The 16,980-nt window shown below is 58.6% G+C and overlaps 1 protein-coding gene across 3 annotated transcripts in view; it reads left to right on the top strand.

Moving 5' to 3' along the window:
- PI4KA (phosphatidylinositol 4-kinase alpha) overlaps window positions 1–16,980 on the top strand; it is a 57,123-nt gene that overhangs the window by 938 nt on the left and 39,205 nt on the right. For 2 of the 3 annotated variants that reach the window (XM_027956873.3, XM_060400871.1), the window contains exons 2-7: window positions 9,962–10,078; window positions 11,027–11,120; window positions 13,499–13,587; window positions 15,215–15,287; window positions 15,821–16,080; window positions 16,488–16,554. In XM_027956873.3, the coding sequence (XP_027812674.1) occupies window positions 9,962–10,078; window positions 11,027–11,120; window positions 13,499–13,587; window positions 15,215–15,287; window positions 15,821–16,080; window positions 16,488–16,554 (700 nt within the window). Of the gene's footprint in view, window positions 1–4,679; window positions 6,618–9,961; window positions 10,079–11,026; window positions 11,121–13,498; window positions 13,588–15,214; window positions 15,288–15,820; window positions 16,081–16,487; window positions 16,555–16,980 lie in introns of all 3 variants that reach the window. The other variant, XM_042234190.2, reaches the window with a different exon arrangement.

Here is a 16,980-nt window from a genome sequence, read left to right as displayed (position 1 = left end):
GTGACCCGGGCTTTCTTGAGTCCTGTAGCTTCCCAGGCTCGCAGAGGGAGCGGGTCTCGGGAACCTCCTGCCAGCCTGGCTTCTCAGTCAGAGGAGTGTAATCGAATGGAGAGAATATGGGCTGTAGAGATAAGACCACCTGGATTTTAATCCTATATCATTCCCCTCCAGTAGAGTGACTGGGCAGCTCCGCAGCCTAGTTCTCTGCTTTTTCCTGCAAAATACAAAATGCTTGGTGAGAGAGTGGGGAGGGGCCACAGAATGACTCGTGGAGACCTGGGTGCCTAACGGACACTGCCTGCTGTCCTTCCGTGCGCCTGCCTGGTGGGCCACAGCACTGGTTCATGAAGTCAGGTCTGCAGCTGGTGAGCGCATTCTCTTCCTAGGAGGAGGGCCAAGACTGCTGTCAGAAGTTTGCTCACTGGACTCGGAGAAGGGGGTGCATCGAATTGGATGGTCTTGAAGGAGGGTGTCCTGGGGCTCCAGCAAGGGCAGCCCACTTCCCCGCTCAGTAGCTGGAGCGTGTATCTTGAGCTCGGAGCTCCTGCTTCAGCCTTCTCCGCCTGCCATAGGGACCTCCTGTGGCTGCAGCCTCGTTGTCAGCAGCTTTGTCTCTTGCCCTGAGCTCGCTGTTGTCACGGTTACAGACTGCATTACAATTAACAGACTGTGTTACAATTAAATACCACAGCTTTCCGGTGGGCAGGCTCCCTAACCATCTTTTACTGTGCTTTCAGTGGCTCTGTCTCATTTACAGACCACTGCAGGAGAGAGTTAACAGCAAGCCCCCAGGGGTGCTGTCTTCAGCAGGGTCTGCTCAGGAAGTTGGCCCTTGGCTGGTGTGGGGAGCTTTGCGCTTGAACTGCCCCTCCCGCCCCTTAGCTGATAAGGGTGCTTCACTGGTCTGACTCCACATAAGCAGCGTGGTTTCTGTTGAGCAGCCAGTTTCTAGGCAGGCAGTGCCTAAGTGCCCAGCCCTCAGCAAAAACCTTGGCACGATCCTCGCTGCTGTTACGGCGTTGCTTGCTGCTGTGAGGGGAGCGTGCTTGGGGTGCACCCTCAGACGAGGGAGGGCCAGGCGGAAGCCCCTGCGTGGCTTTCTCCAGACTCCGGCTGTCCTCTTCCTTGATGAGACCCTTTCGCTGTGTGACGTTTAGCCGTGAGGACACCTGAGTGCGTGCGGCCGTTCTCCTACTTTTGCGGGAGGAAGGTCCGGTGGCTGATTCCAGGGGATATGTGTGAATTTCTCCTGTTCTCTTATACCTGCCTGAGGCTTGGTTACACCCCGGTGCACTGTTCCTCTTCAGCCCTATACGGTGTGTTTGCTCGCTCCACTCCCCTACTTAAAACGGTGGACGAGAAGCCCTTCGCATTCCTGAGGGAAGGATTCTCGAGGTTCTTAAGAGTAGAGTTTCCGAGTACCCACCTGGGGTAAGAAAGTGGAGACTTACGGGGAGAGGTCAGTGTTGAAACCCTCCCCTCCTGTTTCTTTATCTTCGCTTCTCTCTTCTCCTTTCTTCTGAGGAGGGCAGAGGCCTGAGTGGGCCCTGGTGCAGACAGCTTCGGCCCAAGGAAGGCTGTTTTCTGAGCTGGGCTTGCCGCCTTGGCTCAGACACGGGCACCCAGGCAGCCGGCCGTGCTTTTTGCAGCCCTGGGGCGTGTTAGGGACACGACGTCAAGGTGCCCTGTCTTTGTCCCTCGGCTTGCCACGGGGGAAGGGGGTGGTGCACTCCGTTCACCCACCCACACCCAGGCTGTGAAGCCAGGCTTGTCGCAAGATAGCGCGTTTTGCTTGTACGTGATTCCTTAGTTTGCTCTTTCTTCCAGAAAACACGTATTGATCGTCAAATGAGAAGCTCCTAACTTGGTTGCTCAGGTGACCAGCAACAAGTCAGCTTTGCTCTGTGTCCCCTGGGTGCTCCTGTGTCCCGGGTCTTGTGACCAGGCTCCAGGGCTCTCGGCCTCTCTTCTCAGATTCTTGTCTGAGCTTCGGCCTTTTCCTGCTAGGCTGCTTCTAGGAGTGCAGTCCCAGCCTGAGGTTGCAGCCCACCTCCAAGGGCCCCTGTGAGGCCCACTCAGGCCGCAGCCCTCCGCCTCTGGGGGGGAGCGGAGCGGAGCATGCAGCCCTCCACCTCTGGGGGGGAGAGGAGAGGAGCAGAGCACACAGCCCTCCGCCTCTGGGAGGGAGGGACGGAGGGAGCGGAGCGCGAGTCCTGTCTATGGACACCCGTCTCTGGCTTCCACGTGCCCGCCCATCTTCGTGCTCCGCGTTCCGGGTGCCTGCCTGTCTCGAGAAGGTTGCTGAGCTGCCGCCGCCTCCCGCCCCCTGCACCCTGTGCCACACGGCTCTGTGCCCTGGACATCTGGGGACCCGTTCCTGCCTCCTCGCCTGGCCTGTGCTGCATGAGCAGACCCCGCGCCCGGGGCGAGGGGAGCTCCGAGCAGACCTGCGCAGCAGGCGGCCTCCCGTGCCCTCCTGCCCCTCTTCCCGCCCTCAGGGAGCTGGGTCAGGTCCTCCCCTGTGGCTCTTGCTCAGAGTGCCGGAATCTCGGGGCGCTCAGCTAGCCGCCCCGGCGTCTGAAGGGCCCGGCCTGCGGCGCTGGGGTCGGAGCAGACCCTCCCTGCTGGCAGATGTGCTCCAGGCGGGGGTGGGGGGTGGCCAGGAGCTGAGACGGTGGGCGCTCTGCAGTTCACGGTGGTCCAGGCTGCGGAGGGAAAGTCCTGAGATTGGCATTTCTTCAGCATCACGAAGCTAAAGTCTCTCCTCCTGCCGCCTTTTCTTCGTGAAGAGAGCCACTGAGTGAGAGGGGAGAAAGGGCTTTGGCAGCGGGTATTCGTGCCGCCGGAGCCAGAGCTGTTAGATCTTCTCTGAAACCTTTCAGGAAGTACTTGGAAGAAGAAGAAAATCTTTACCTGGAATCAAGCCACATTTAACTCTACTAGTTTGCTGGGGCTGCCATAACTGAGTGCCACCTACCATGGCTTAAACGCCAGAAGTGACCTTCCTCGCAGCTTGGAGGCTCAGCCGGGCTGGCCTCTCTGGAAGCCGCGCTCTCTGGCGTGTAGACGCTGTCTTCTCCTGTGTCTTCAGTGGCCTCCCTCTGTTCTCTGTGTCCTGATCCCCTCTGCTTAGAAGGAAGCCAGTCCTGTTGGTAGGACCGGCCCTCCCTGATCACCTGATTTTCACTTAATCACCTCTTCCATGACCTGTGTCCAAATGCAGCCTCATGCTTAGGTACCTGGGCGTTAGGACGTCAACATATGACTTTGGTGAGAGGCCCAGCCCAGCCCAGCCCATGAAGCCGGGAGCACTGTCATTTCCTAAAGCGGTTTTTAGTCTTTAACCGTGTATAGCCATACTGTTTGTTTTGCAGAAGTAACCGATAGTTACTGTTTTCATGGTGGGACATGCTCTTTTTTGCATTGAGGAACCACACTTGGGCATTTCTCTGTTTAGACTTGCCGGATTTTCCTTGTGAAACAGCATGCTTGTACAGCTAGTACCGAGTCTTCTTCTGAATTACGTCCTTGTGTTACATCACAGCCGAGTCTTGATGTTTATTGCCCACCTGCTTCCAGAAGGTTCTGCGTATTGTGACAGCATCGGTGAGACACCTGGTACTGGTTTATCTGTGGCTTCACAGGGTTGGATTTTGTTATATGTTTCCCTGCCAGCTCAGAGAGCATGAGAGAGTACCTTCTCCTTTTGAGCCCAAGATAACGTTTGGCTGCGGTCGGCTCTGTCACGTCGTGAGGTGAGCAGCCAGCCCACAGGGCAGAAGCGCTCTCGCCTTCTGCGCTGTGGGAGCTTGGATTCCGTGCTCTCTTCACGCCACAGCCCCGCTGCCTGAGTCCTGACTCCGGGCCGGGTCCTCTCTGGGCCTCCCAGGCGCGCGGGGCCTGATCTCAGCCAGCTTTGCGGTTGCAGCAGTCCGAGGGGCTGGGCTGGCCAGTGTCTGTCCAGAGAGGAGTCTGCGGTGGGCCCTGCGGCTTTGGGATAGAGTCCGCTGGGAGGACACTTGGCTGCTTGGTATTTTGCTGGGGTGGGGGCGGGGAGAGGGAGGCGCAGATAACTTCTAATGTGGGCCCTAAACTCTTTCCTCGTGGCTCTAGGTAGGTCTGTGAAGAAAGTGATAGACGGCGATAAAGTGGACGAGCCCTGAGACAGCGAAAGCGCTGCAGGCCTTGCTGGGAAGTCGCCCTCAGCCGAGGCTTTCCGCGGGACGGCTGTGGGGTTTGCGAGTGCTGTGCGCTCTGGCTGGTGGCGGAGGCCGAGAACCAGCGGTGGGAACAGGATTTGCTGAAAGAGCAGCGTGGAGACAGAGGAGAGCAGGCAGGGTCGGGGGTCAAACCCAGAGGCCACGTCTGCCTGGGGAGCCGGGGAGGGCCTGCGTCCGTGGAGGAAGCGCTTGTGGCTGCCTCGAGGGGCGCTGGGTTCTCCCGGGAGCGTGTGCGGCACCACCGCCCGCGCCCCCAGAGGGCAGGAGTGTCCTATTTCTGACTCCTGCCTGTGGTTCGGGCCTGCCTGGGCCGTCTGCGCTTGCTGGAGACGGTGCCTCAGTCCCTTCCCCCAGCAGCTGTTCCCATCATCGAGTTCAGTCGCTGAAATGCTTCTGTGCGCTTGTTCTCCTGGTTTCTTATTCACGTGTCTATTCTTGTTATCTGCTTCTCTCGTGAAGGAAAGCTTGGCCTCTTGTGCGAGTGACCCCAGCATCCAGAGCACGGCTTGCAGTTGCTGAGCCCGCCGCGTAAATACAGGCTTGCGGCAGCGACTCCGGGCTCGCTTGCCAGTATTCACTGAGTCTGAGAGACTCTCCGCTGAAGCCACTCTCTTCTGAGCATCTCTGTTCAGAGCTCTTCCGGAAGCTGGGATTCGGGCTGGCCGCGGGTTCACCACGGTGAAAGCAAAAGACGCTGGCGTCATCCGCCACTCATTCCCGCACGGTCTTGGAGTGCCTGTGGACGGCCAGGCCCTAGAGAGGCGCCCCGTCTTGCAGTCATGGGGCTTACCGTGGAGAGACAAACCAGCGTTAAACAAAAAACTGCCAGTAAGCACGTGAGATGCGGACAGGCGCCATGAAGGAAAAGTACACGGTGTAACTGGCTCACGGCACGCACCGGCAACATTCTCTCGTTGCAGAGCAGGGGCTGTAGAGCCCACGGGCCCCGCTGCCTCTCTGGGGATAGCAGCCGCGAGGCCTGCACCGCGAGGTGGATTCTTCACCCTGGAACCAGCAGGGAGCCCCAGCTGCGGGCTGTCATCAGGCTGAGGACGCTCCCGCGCCTTCCTGGTTTGTGGAGGCTTTTGTCCGGAAGGCTTTGCACGTCTCAGCTGATCTCCCTGAGGTGGTTTTAAACTTGGTTAGGGCGGGTCTGAAACGGCTTTTGCCATAGGGACACTCCACTCCCCTGCAGAGGCGTGGCCCTGCGGGTTCTCCACGGAAGCTTTGTGGGCTTGTCGCTCTGGCTGGAAGGAGCCCAGGCTCCTCCCAGCTCACCGAGGGCCTGGGAACCGTTCAGCTCCCAGCTCCTTGCTTGATTTCTGCCCCACTTCTCAGGGTATGACCCTATCCTGGTCTGTCTGAGCGTGTGCATCAGCGACTCGGATTTGCGGAGCTTCTTCCGGCTGAGCACCCCCTTCTCCAGGCTGGCTGGCTGCTTTTCCCCGCTCCTGTCTCTGCAGCTTCGTGAGACCAGCGTGACCTGCTCTGTGGCCTGGGGCGTGTCTCCTGGCAGGAGTCCGGGCAGCTGCAGGGCTCGCCTTGGCGCCTGCCTCCCCGGCCCTCAGCGCAGTGTGCGAGCCCGTGCTTTCCCGTGTCGGCCCGTTTTTCTGTTGTATGGCAGGAGGCTGTGTCCACGTCCCACCGTGCCCTCAGCGCTGCAGGTGGGAGTTCTCCGCTCACAGGATTTCACTGCAAGAATCTGTCCCCTTGCTCTTCCTGAGAAAGCTGAGGTTTGAGGGAGCTGCTTTGCCAACCTGCCAGAATCGTCACAGGCACCGCTGTCTATCAAGGCAGCTCTGAATCTCTTTGAAAATGCTGACTTACGCCCCGTGTTCTCCAAGGGGGCAGGACATAGAGTGACAATTCAAAAACAGATTTAACAACGAGAGACGCCACTGATACTTCCAGCTTAGTGTTCAGTTCTCAGGGAGTTCTAGTCCCCAGGAGACTATGCCCAAAGGCTCCAGGTGACAGAAGTTGTGTGCTTTGCAAACAGTTCCGTTGGCCAGCGTGTAATGAACGCCGTGACCGCAGCTCTGCTGTGACCTACGCACCTGATGTCCGCCCACTCTTGCCGCTGCGGCGCTCGGCCTAGGCGTCCTGTCTGGGGAGGGCGTCTGGTTCTGGGTAACGTGCCTGGCCGTTTCCTCACTGGCAGTAGCTTCACCCTGTGGCACAAGGAGCTCGTGGCAGTGAGGCTCCTGCCCACCTCCAGGGATGGGGGTGGCTGGGAAGGCGGGGTGCCACCCCCCTCGACGTGTCCATTCCAGAGGACGGCTCCCAGACCCGCAGAAAGATCCCTGGTCATAAAGCGTGCACAGCGCCTGTCTAGCCTTCAAAAGAACGTGTGTCTTTCCACGAAAAAGGAAAACCCTGCCAGTGGCGTTCGCCAGCGTAAGTTCTCAGAGGAGGAGGGGAGGAGAGGCTTGCAGGGAGAGTCAGCCCCTTGCACGACCTCGCCATCACCTGGTTTGTCCCCTGCCTGGAGTGAGGGCAGGGCTGGGTCCAGGGTTCACTGCGCCGTGGCGCCTCCTCTGGTGGTGCCAGTGAGCAGAGGGGCAGTGGGTCAGAGGCGTGCTGCCCCCACCTACCCTCATGGGGCAGGTGCTGAGCCTGCTAGGACTGTGCTTCGGTGCCTGGCCGCGACGGGATGCCGCGTAGACAGGAGCCTGAGGCTCTGCGCGTCGCCGGGTGACTCCGGGTCTAACTCCAAAGTCCACGTGCGTCTCACTTCCGTGATCCTTACCCTGCCCCCCAAGAAGCCTGCAGGGACAGAGGACAGGATGGGGGCACGCTGCTGAGAAGCTCAGGCTCGGCGATGTTGGTGCCTGGGAGTGCTGACCAGCGGTCCTCTCCATGTTTGGTCGGGAGGCCTGGCCAGCGGCGCCGCGTTTCTGAGTCTCGCTCCACCTTGCAGCCCCCCAGGGTCGCCCCGGCTGTGCTGCGTGGGGCAGGGCCTGGGTCAGCACGGTGCTCCGTCAGCTCTGGGCCTCCGTGGCGCCCTGCCTTGCTGCCCGCCGCGGTGGGGCTCTTCTGCCTGAGCATTAACTCACACAGGGTGGGTTCCTCCTCTTGCACACCTACGGATGTGCTTCCTGACTACGCAAGGACTCTGTATCTTTGGAACATATTATGGCAGATATAAAAAAACGTGAAGAAGAAACGTAACGTCTCTGGTCAGCCTGTCTGTCAGAAGTATTGACACTGATTTTTTTTTTAACCCCAGCGTGCAGCTTTCAGAATCTTAGGTCCCGGACCAGGGATCGAACCCCGGCCCTAGCAATGAAAGTGCAGAGTTCTAACCAGTGGACTGCCACGGAGTCCCGTGCCGCGTTTTCTTCCCGTGCTTTTTATGTGTGTGACTCAGGTCCTCCCTTCTGCTGGCTGCCCGGACATTGAGAGCGTTGTTCCGTGCCGTTGCGTGTTAGAAAAACACCGCTGTTAATGTCTGTGGTATTAGGCTAACCTTAACAAAAGATCAAAACGTCTGCATAACAGCAGTTTGCTGGGGATTAACCTAACATTTGATCAGACGGTGACCACGGTTACTCTTGCAGCGTTCCGGATTGTCTCAGTTCTTCAGTTTGTCAACATAACCCTGGGGCGAGAGCATTTGACATAATTTTTGCCAGTTTCTATAAAGAAAGCTGAGCGCCGAAGGATTGATGCTTTTGAACTGTGGTGTTGCACAAGACTCTTGAGAGTCGCTTGGACTGCAAGGAGATCCAACCAGTCCATCCTACAGGCAGTCAGTCCTGAATATTCATTGGAAGGACTGATGCTAATACTTTGGCCACCTGATGCAAAGAACTGAGTCATTGGAAAAGATCCTGATGCTGGGAAAGATTGAAGGCAGGAGGAGAACGGGACGACAGAGGATCACATGGTTGGATGGTATATCACCGACTCAGTGGACATGGGTTTGGGTGGACTCCGGGAGTTGGTGATGGACAGGGAGGCCTGGTGTGCTGCGGTTCATGGGGTTGCAGAGAGTCAGACACGACTGAGCAACTGAGCTGAACTGAACTGAAATTGGCAGTTTCAGTTTGTCCTCGTGTATTTTCTGATTTAAAATCTTAGGGGAGCAACAGAATTGCTTTCTGTAAAAAGCCCTCAGTGGTAATTGACTGGTGGCTTTCAGGGCAGACGCCAAGCACTGGGTTCAGTCTCCTTTGCCCGTAAACCGTCCCACCAGACCCCGTGAACGTCAGCGGCAGCTTCTCGTCACATCTCTGGGTTGCAACGTTAGGGCCTCCTGGCGCCTTCAGAGCTTCCTCTGCAGAGATTTCCACCTATACTGTCACCCTGCTTATTTAACTTCTGTGCAGAGGACACCACGAGAAATGCCAGGCTGGGGGGAGCACAGCTGGAATCAAGCTTGCCGGGAGAAACGTCAATAACCTCTGATACGCAGATGATACCACCCTTATGGGAGAAAGTGAAGAGGGACTAAAAGCCTCTTGATGAAAGTGAAAGAGGAGAGTGAAAAAGTTGGCTTCAAGCTCAACATTCAGAAAACGAAGATCATTGCATCCGGTCCCATCACTTCATGGGAAATAGATGTGGAAACAGTGTCAGACTTTATTTTTGGGGGGCTCCAAAATCACTGCAGATGGTGACTGCAGCCATGAAATTAAAAGATGCTTACTCCTTGGAAGGAAAGTTATGACCAACCTAGATAGCATATTCAAAAGCAGAGACATTACTTTGCCAACAAAGGTTCGTCTAGTCAAGGCTGTGGTTTTTCCTGTGGTCATGTATGGATGTGAGAGTTGGACTGTGAAGAAGGCTGAGCGCCGAAGAATGGATGCTTTTGAACTGTGGTGTTGGAGAAGACTCTTGAGAGTCCCTTGGACTGCAAGGAGATCCAACCAGTCCATTTTGAAGGAGATCAGTCCTGGGTGTTATTTGGAAGGAATGATGCTAAAGCTGAAGCTCCAGTACTTTGGCCACCTCATGCAAAGAGTTGACTCATTGGAAAAGACTCTGATGCTGGGAGGGATTGGGGGCAGGAGGAGAAGGGGACGACAGAGGATGAGATTGCTGGATGGCATCACTGACTCGATGGACGTGAGTCTGAGTGAACTCCGGGAGTTGGTGATGGACAGGGAGGCCTGGTGCGCTGCGATTCATGGGGTCGCAGAGTCGGACACGACTGAGCTACTGAACTGAGCTGATTTTCCTTTTCACACTGAGTCCCGATTTTCAGTTCTTTGGTGGCCTACCCTGCTGGTTCGCTCTGACAGTCATCCGGTGTTTTCATCGGTTCCGTTCACTGCTGCCTGTCCGCCCACCGCCCTCTACTTCCCACCAGGGCACATGTAGTAGCGGTGGACACTGTTTACAGAGTGCCTGCTGAGTGCCCACCCCGTCTCGAGTGCTGTGCATACACGCATGGAGTGTCGAGAGCCTTAAGTGGGGGTGGGGGGTGCCTGCGGCTTTTGCCACTGCTCTCGGGCGCCACTGGGCAGCGGGGACCCAGGCTGCCCCGACACCGAGGGGCAGACCCCAGCCGTTGAGCGCTACTGCCGCAGGCACAGCCGCTCAGCTCTCGGCCCGGGGGTCCTCAAAAGGCACGTGCACCGTCACTTCAGAGGCTGCAGGTGTGCTTGCTGTCATCTTTAGCCTGGGGAAAGATGACCTGTTAGCTGCATAGACTGACTGGGCTTCTCAGTGCTGGCCCGTTCTGAATGTGGGTCCATGTGTTTGTAATCCGTGCTCCTTGTCTCCTTTTCTAGGTCGAAAAGCTGCTCTGTATGTGCCCAGCAGATTTCCATGGGATCTTCCAGCTGGACGAGAGGCGGAGGGACGCGGTGATCGCGTTGGGCATCTTTCTCATTGAATCTGACCTCCAGGTGAGCCTTTGAGAAGTGAAGTGTTTCTGAGTGCAGAAGGCGGGGCAGCTAGGGCTGGACTTTGTGCCCGCTGCTTTCAGCCAGATCAGAGCCGGAGGCTCGGGTAGCTGGATGGGCGGGGACTTGACTCCTTCAGGGCTGCATCCTCAGGGAGGTGTGCTCTGGTCTCAGTGGGGTGAGCTGGTGCTCTGGGAGGGCACTTGGGTTTCGCCTCAGCAGAGCGCTGCCGAGTCAGACGCAGAGGAGCCATTATTTTCCCTTTCCAAAGGACAGCACTCTGAGATAATCGTGGTGTCTTTTTTAAAACTACGATGGATATGAATTAAGTTTTAGAGCGTGTGTTAATGTGCCTTTTAAAGGTGATTTTAAAAACCCTTGGCAGAGTATGCAATCATGTTTTCGAAACCACCGTTTTCTCAGCATCTCAGGACGTCTGATGGTGTCCCCTTGTTGGGAATTAGCTTGTCTGGTCCTTCAGTGGGAGACCACCGAGCGGGCCCGTGGGGGGAGGTTATGAGCTGACTCCCTGCAAGTGATTTTTCCGCCGGCTCCTGCTGGCTGCCGTCTCATGCCCCTTCAGAGAGGAGCAGAAGGAAGCGAGTGGGGGTGCGTTCAGGGGAGGAGGGAGGCTGAGAGCAGCCGCGGCAGCCCGGCGTCCGGAAGCCTCTCTCTCCCGGAGCGTCTGGCCCTGAGGCCCAGCTGCGGGGCTGGGGGCTCTGAGCACCCGTCAGGGAGCCGCCCCGGGCGAGTGCACACTAGCCTTCTGCCAGGCGCCAGAGCTGGCTGCACCCGGGGCAGCAGGGGCAGGCGCCGGCCTGGCTGTGGGCTGCCGTGCGCACACCCTGCTCTGAGACGTGGAGCCTGTGGGCGTGCTTGGCTCCTGGTTCAGCCTGTGCTCGAAAGCCATGTGTTTAATTAAATGTAACCTTGTTTGTTTTTTTCTTCAAGCACAAAGACTCTGTGGTTCCTTACCTTCTTCGACTTCTTAAAGGTCTTCCGAAAGTGCATTGGGTAGAAGAGAGCACGGCTCGGAAGGGCAGAGGTAATTTGGCTCGGCGTTCCCCGGAGTACGGGAAGCGACCGTGTGCTCCCTGTCTGTGAGGTCGAGGCTGCAGTCCTGGCACAGCAGCTCGGTGCCTGCAGCCAGTTCTGCTCCCTCTGGGGGACAGCGGCCCGCCTGCAGCGCCGCAGGCCGCAGGTTCCCACGTGCCCCAGAGCCCCACGCAGGGCCGCCCGAGTGGGGCCACGGGGACCCTCGGGAACCTCTGGTCACGTCCCCCTGGGCAGCAGTGGGCGCCCGGCTGTCCCCGAGCTGGTCTGTCACCCTGCAGGCAGGTCAGCTCTCCAGAGGCCTGGCGGCTGCTCAGGACCGAGGGCTGGGCCGCAGCGCCCTCTCTCAGCAGTCGCATCGCTGCTTCAGTACTGCTGCGTTGCCATTGCCTTCTGCGTCTTTAGAAATGGACTAAATTCGTGTGCTTCTGTCTAGCTGGTATTTGATTTTGAAATCTCTTCAAAGACAAAGAGAAAGTGAGATAATCTCCCCTCTTCCTTCCACTGCCCTCCCCTCCCTTCCTCCCTGCTTGCCTCCTTCCTCCCGTCCCTCCTGAAATATTTACACAGCCCCACAACATGCCAGGCGTTGTGCTAAATGCTTATAACGCTCGTGGTCTTGTGAACGGATTTTCCAAGATGCTCAAGTCAGCTTGGAAGATCTCCAGCATTTCAGAGTTCATGAACCTTCAGACTGAAGTTTCCTTGTAACCTCTCTCTGAGGCCTGAGGCCCCCACCTTCAGACCTCACTGGGGCTTGATGCCTGCAAGACGGCCCCGTCCGCCCTCTCGGTGGCAGGGCCTGTGCTTGTTGGGTGGGCCCACCTACTGGCCCCGTGCTGTCCTCGGGCACCGCCTGTGTGTGTCTGCCCGGGCCCCGCCTGCCCTCTGGAGTTTCACCATCGTTGGCGGCTGGTGTCAGCCTAAAGCTGGCAGAGTCTAGGCTGTGCAGATACCCTGGAATCTGGCAGCCTACGGATGAAACAGCATGGTAGAAAGTGAGACGCCTGTGTGCACCATTGCTGTCTAATCTGGAGAGAAGCAGAGTCTTAGAAAACGTTGATGTGTTTAATTAAATGTGTTGATCCTAGTTTATTTCAAAACTAATATCACTTCTGTACACGTGGACTCGCTCTCGTGAAGTTTTGAGCATTATTCAAGATCGTTGGAGCTGTATAAGTACCCGATTACTGGGTGACACCTCAGCCTCCCAGTCTCTATTCCGGCAGTGTCGCTCAGCTTTGATGCATCCAGAGTAGCAGCTCCTCCTCGGGGCCGTCCCTGGACCAGCAGCTTCAGCTCGGGGGCTTGTCGGAAGGCAGAGTCTCAGCCCCTGCGTTGGAGCTGCCGAGTTAGGACTCTGGCCAGGGAGCAGACAGACCGCTCGCTCCAACAAGCCCTCCTGAGGTTTCCGGCCACTCGTGCTTGAGAAGGGCCTGGAGCTGTGTCTCTGGGTCTCGTGGGAAAGTAGACACGTGGCGGGTGGCTGTCGTGTGCGTGTGTGTGTGTGTGTGTGTGTGTGTCCTTGAGTAGACACGTGGCGGGTGGCTGTCATGCGTGTGTGTGTGTGTGCCCTGAGTAGACACGTGGCCGTGGCTGTCATGCGTGTGTGTGTGCGCATGTGTGTGTGTGCGTGCATGTGTCCTTGAGTAGACACGTGGCGGTGGCTGTCGTCCGTGTGCGTGTGTGTGTGTCCTGAGTAGACACGTGGCCGTGGCTGTCATGCGTGTGTGGATGTGTGTGTGTGTCCTTGAGTCGGTGCTCAGCGTCCAGGACGGGTTACATGTTCAGTAGGGACCTGGTCTCCACGGCGGCAGGCCTGGCCATGCCTCAGTGCCCTTGACAGAACTGCCGCTTCTCTTTCGGGCCTCTGGGTGCAGAGCTGCCTTCCTGCCCTGAGGCCCTGCTCCTGAGACGCTCCCTCCTGGCAGGCTCAGTCGGGAAAGGGCCTGAGCACCCGTGAGGAGCGGAGCGCGCCTCTGGATGCTCCTCTTAGCATCTTAGATTTTCTCCATCCGCCAGAAGAAGAGAGAATTAAGCGTTAACTCAGTGTCCAATGATAGTGATTGGCATTTGAAAATCAGCCTCCGTGAGGTATCTCCCACACACTCAAGACTGAGTTCCCAGTTTCATGTCGGTTGGAAGTAAACTGTGGAGGCTGTTGTGGTAAAAAGCACTGTGATCTCAGACTATAAATGGGCTCAGGACGCATCAAAGTTTCTTGAACTGAAACATTTTGTTGCGAGGAAGGCAGGGGTGTTTCTCAGGAAACATGCTGGGCCCCTACCCTGTTGAGAGCGGCCTCCTTGACAGTGTGTGAGGGGGAGCAGCTGGGCAGGGTGAGGGTCCAGCTCCTGTCTCTGCCTCCAGGTGCCCTCCCGGTGGCTGAGAGCTTCAGCTTCTGCCTGGCCACCCTGCTGTCCGACGTGGCTTACAGGGACCCTTCCCTGAGGGGTGAGGTGAGTGCCGCCCCGCGGTGTGCTCGTGCGCAGAGCCGCTCGGTGACGGCGGGACAGGAAGCAGGCCCTCGGGCTGCCGGCGCGCGGTGGACGCCGCCACTGAGCAACGCGGGGCTCTGCCTGCACGGCTGCCCCCGCCGGCCCCCCGGTCCGGCTCGGCCTGCTTGCCCGGCGCCCCGTGCAGCGAGAGGCCCTGGGTCCCGCCGCCTCCACGCTGGGGATCAAGGGAGCGCTTAAAACAGAAGCGCTTCTTTCTAGGAAGTGGGGCCGTCTGTCGCTCTAAGAGCCCCAGTGTTTTTTTTTTAGTTTATTTTGGTGGAAATGCTGCTTCGGTGTTTTTCACACTCTCTCCTTCTAAAGAGGAATAGGATGGTGACAAGCTTCGTCTTAATCAGCTCTGTTACTGGCAGAGGCGGCCTCCCCGCAGCCGGCCTCAGGCCCTGCCGGGGAGCCGGGTGTGCCTGTGTGCCCGTGCTCCCAGCTGGCTGCCGCTCTTCAGTCCCCGTGTCTTTCAATTTTTCAAATCTCTCCTTACTACTGCTGTGACTCCGTTTGTCCCTGTTTCTGTCGTTACGTTGGTCTCCACCCTTCTTTCTTAGTTGAGGTTCTTTATTGTGGATTGGCTCAACAGGTAATGAGCTAGAGTACAATCACACGGTGTTACTTAAAACGTTAACGGGGCTTTTTTATCAGTAACACCCATGAAATAGAGAAGCGCCACGGAAGACGGTGATAGAACTTTAACACGTGAAACGGACAAAGCGCTGCTTTTCACGTCCTCACGGCTTCCGTGTCATTAGGCAGAATGGGAGCTGCGGCCCCGTCGCCTCAGACCAGCTTCGTCCTCTGTCTGGATCCCTTCCCTGCAGTGATGGGCAGTGAGGGGCCGAGAGGGGCTCCCTCTGGCGCTTGGTTCCGAGCCTGGACCACCCGCCGCTGGCCCCCTGGGTCAGCAGTGTGGCCGAGGGCAGGGCTCGAGGACCAGCCAGGGGTGGAGACCTGGGCCGCACAGTGTGGACACTGCCAGCCTGGGCACTGAGGACCCACCCGACGGACTCAGCCTGCACCCTGGGCTTTTGTGGGGCTCTGTGACAGGCCAAACAGACTGGCCCCTCGGGGGAGGGACACAGCCTGGGGCAGCAGGTATGGAGAGGCTGACAGGGCTCACCTCTGTGAGCCCGTCCGGCAGCCGCATGAAAGGGCTGGAGAGCCAGTGTCCCATCCCCGGACGTCTGGAGTCCAGCTGAGCCTGGCGATAACCCAGGGCAGTCCCGGCTCCCCTGGCGTAGCAGTGGGAGGCCATTGCCGATGCTCGACTCCAGTGAAGTCAGGCTGGCCATCAGCAAGGCCGTGAATCGTAGGAATGGACTGAAAGAACCAAGGGTGCTGAGCCGTCAGGGGATCCGGGGGCCCTCTGGACTGGCCAAGAAGCGGGCCGTGTTCCCGAAGGTGCCGCCCGCGTTCCCGAAGGTGCCGCCCGCCTCAGCAGAGCGCCTGCGCGGGGGGCTCTGTCATGTGCAAGGTGGGACGCAAGGCCGTCCCACGCTGCCTCTGGTTCTGAGTTGACTGTGGCGTCACCCTGGTTTTCTGGATGAGTCTGTGTGTCCTGTCTCCTCGGCTCTTGCAGATATTAGAGGCGCTGCTGCGGGTTCTGCACGTGCTCCTGGGGATGTGCCAGGCCCTGGAGATTCAGGAGAAAGGTACGGCTTCTTTCTTTAATGGTACTGCGATTGTCTTTTCCCCGGCGTTTCCCAGTCTTCAGAGTTCCTCTTCCTGGAGACCAGTGTGCCTGTGGACGTTAGCTCAGTTGCTTGTGGCCCGAGAGGCAGGGTGTGGGGAAGGGGGCCACTGGGGGCGGGTCGTGAGCACAGCTGTCCTGCCCGAGTGCTGGTTCCCTCCCTCACCCTCTGGGAGCTCAGTTTCCTCCCCTGTGGCCTATTTGGAGGTCCTTTTCCCTCTGGTGGGAAGCTGTCTACCTGCTCCCAGCAGGATTGGCTGCGCTGGTGCTGGCCTGGGCGGAAGCCTGTCGGGTGGCATGGCTGAGGGCTGCCGAGAGCTGAGGGTGGGCCCGCCGCGGGCCGCGCCTGCTGCTGGGCTGTGGGTAGGTTGGAAAGGTCAGCGCCGGGCTGGGTGCTGCTGCCAGGCTGTTCGGGCCCTTGGATTTGCGGTCGAGGGGTGGCGAGGCGGGGACCCAGGGCCCCTGGGTGCCACCACGGCCTCCCTTGTCTTCCAGAGTACCTCTGCAAGCACGCGGTCCCGTGCCTGCTGGGAATCACCCGCGCCTTCGGGCGGCACAGCAGCTCAGAGGAGTCGCTCCTGTCCAGGCTCTTCCCCAGAGCGCCCCCGCACTCCCCCCGTGTCCCCGAGGAGCTGGAAGGCGTGCGCAGGCGGTCCTTCAATGACTTCCGCTCCATCCTCCCCAGCAGCCTGCTCACCGTGTGCCAGGAGGGCAGCCTGAAGAGGAAGGCCAGCAGCGCGTCCAGCGTCGCGCAGGTGGGCCGCGCTCCCGGACAGCCGGGGCCTGGGGCTCGCGAGGGCCGTGCAGCGGTCTGAGGGGACTCAGAGGCTCTCGCGGGAGTTCTCTGCAAGGTTGCGGCTGCCACGTCCTTTCTGAGATCTACACATGAGTCATCTCTGGGCGCGAGGCTCGTTTCCTAGCCGTTGGGTACAGCTCTGTTCTGAGCAGGAGACGGCACCCCTAGGAAACGTGTGGCTGGCTCGTGGAGAAAGCCAGGGAACAACAGGAACCTGGCTCAGTCAGCAGGCACAGAAGTGTGGCGAGACCCAGTGCTCACAGAATTGCAGCAGAGAGCCGTAGCCGCGGGGCCTTCAGGGAGGAGGGGCTGAGCGAGGCGGCGGTTAGAAGCCTGAGGTCTGACTGCCTTTCTGGTCTGTTTCAGGTCAGCCCTGAGCGTGGGGCGCCCCCTCCCAGCCCCCCCGGAGGATCTTCCTTTCACTGCCTCGAAGGTGGGCCTCGCCCTTCTGCAGAGCGCGCTGGCTAAGCGGGGGCAGGGCCCAGGCCCCCTGGTCTGCGAGTGCCATGCAGCTCAGTGCCAGGCTGACAGGGCACCCGTTTTCTGTTCCCGATTAAACTTGCTGCTCTTGAATCTGAAAGTTTCCAGCATGGAGACAAGTGTTGAGAGGGACACGCAGGGCCCCCGGCGCCGGCCGTCTGAGTCTCAGTGTGCTAGCCTTGGGAGTGCCCGTTTTCAGGCGGCAGTGGTGACGGCCGGTCCTGCTCTTGCTTCGTTTCAAGTCGTTAAGGACTGGGGTGACATTAAGGCGTGTAGTAATGAGAGTGACAGCTTGCCTTTAGCAGCGCTTTCTGTGGAACTTGCTGTCCACAGAGGACTCCGGGTCATTTACCGAATGTGGTCGTCTGTCAGCCTGTAC

The sequence above is a fragment of the Ovis aries genome, chromosome 17, assembly GCF_016772045.2.
Source record: "Ovis aries strain OAR_USU_Benz2616 breed Rambouillet chromosome 17, ARS-UI_Ramb_v3.0, whole genome shotgun sequence".
Lineage (NCBI taxonomy): Eukaryota > Metazoa > Chordata > Mammalia > Artiodactyla > Bovidae > Ovis > Ovis aries.
The sequence above is the reverse complement of the archived record's forward strand: the minus strand, read 5'-3'. Positions and strand labels throughout refer to the sequence as shown.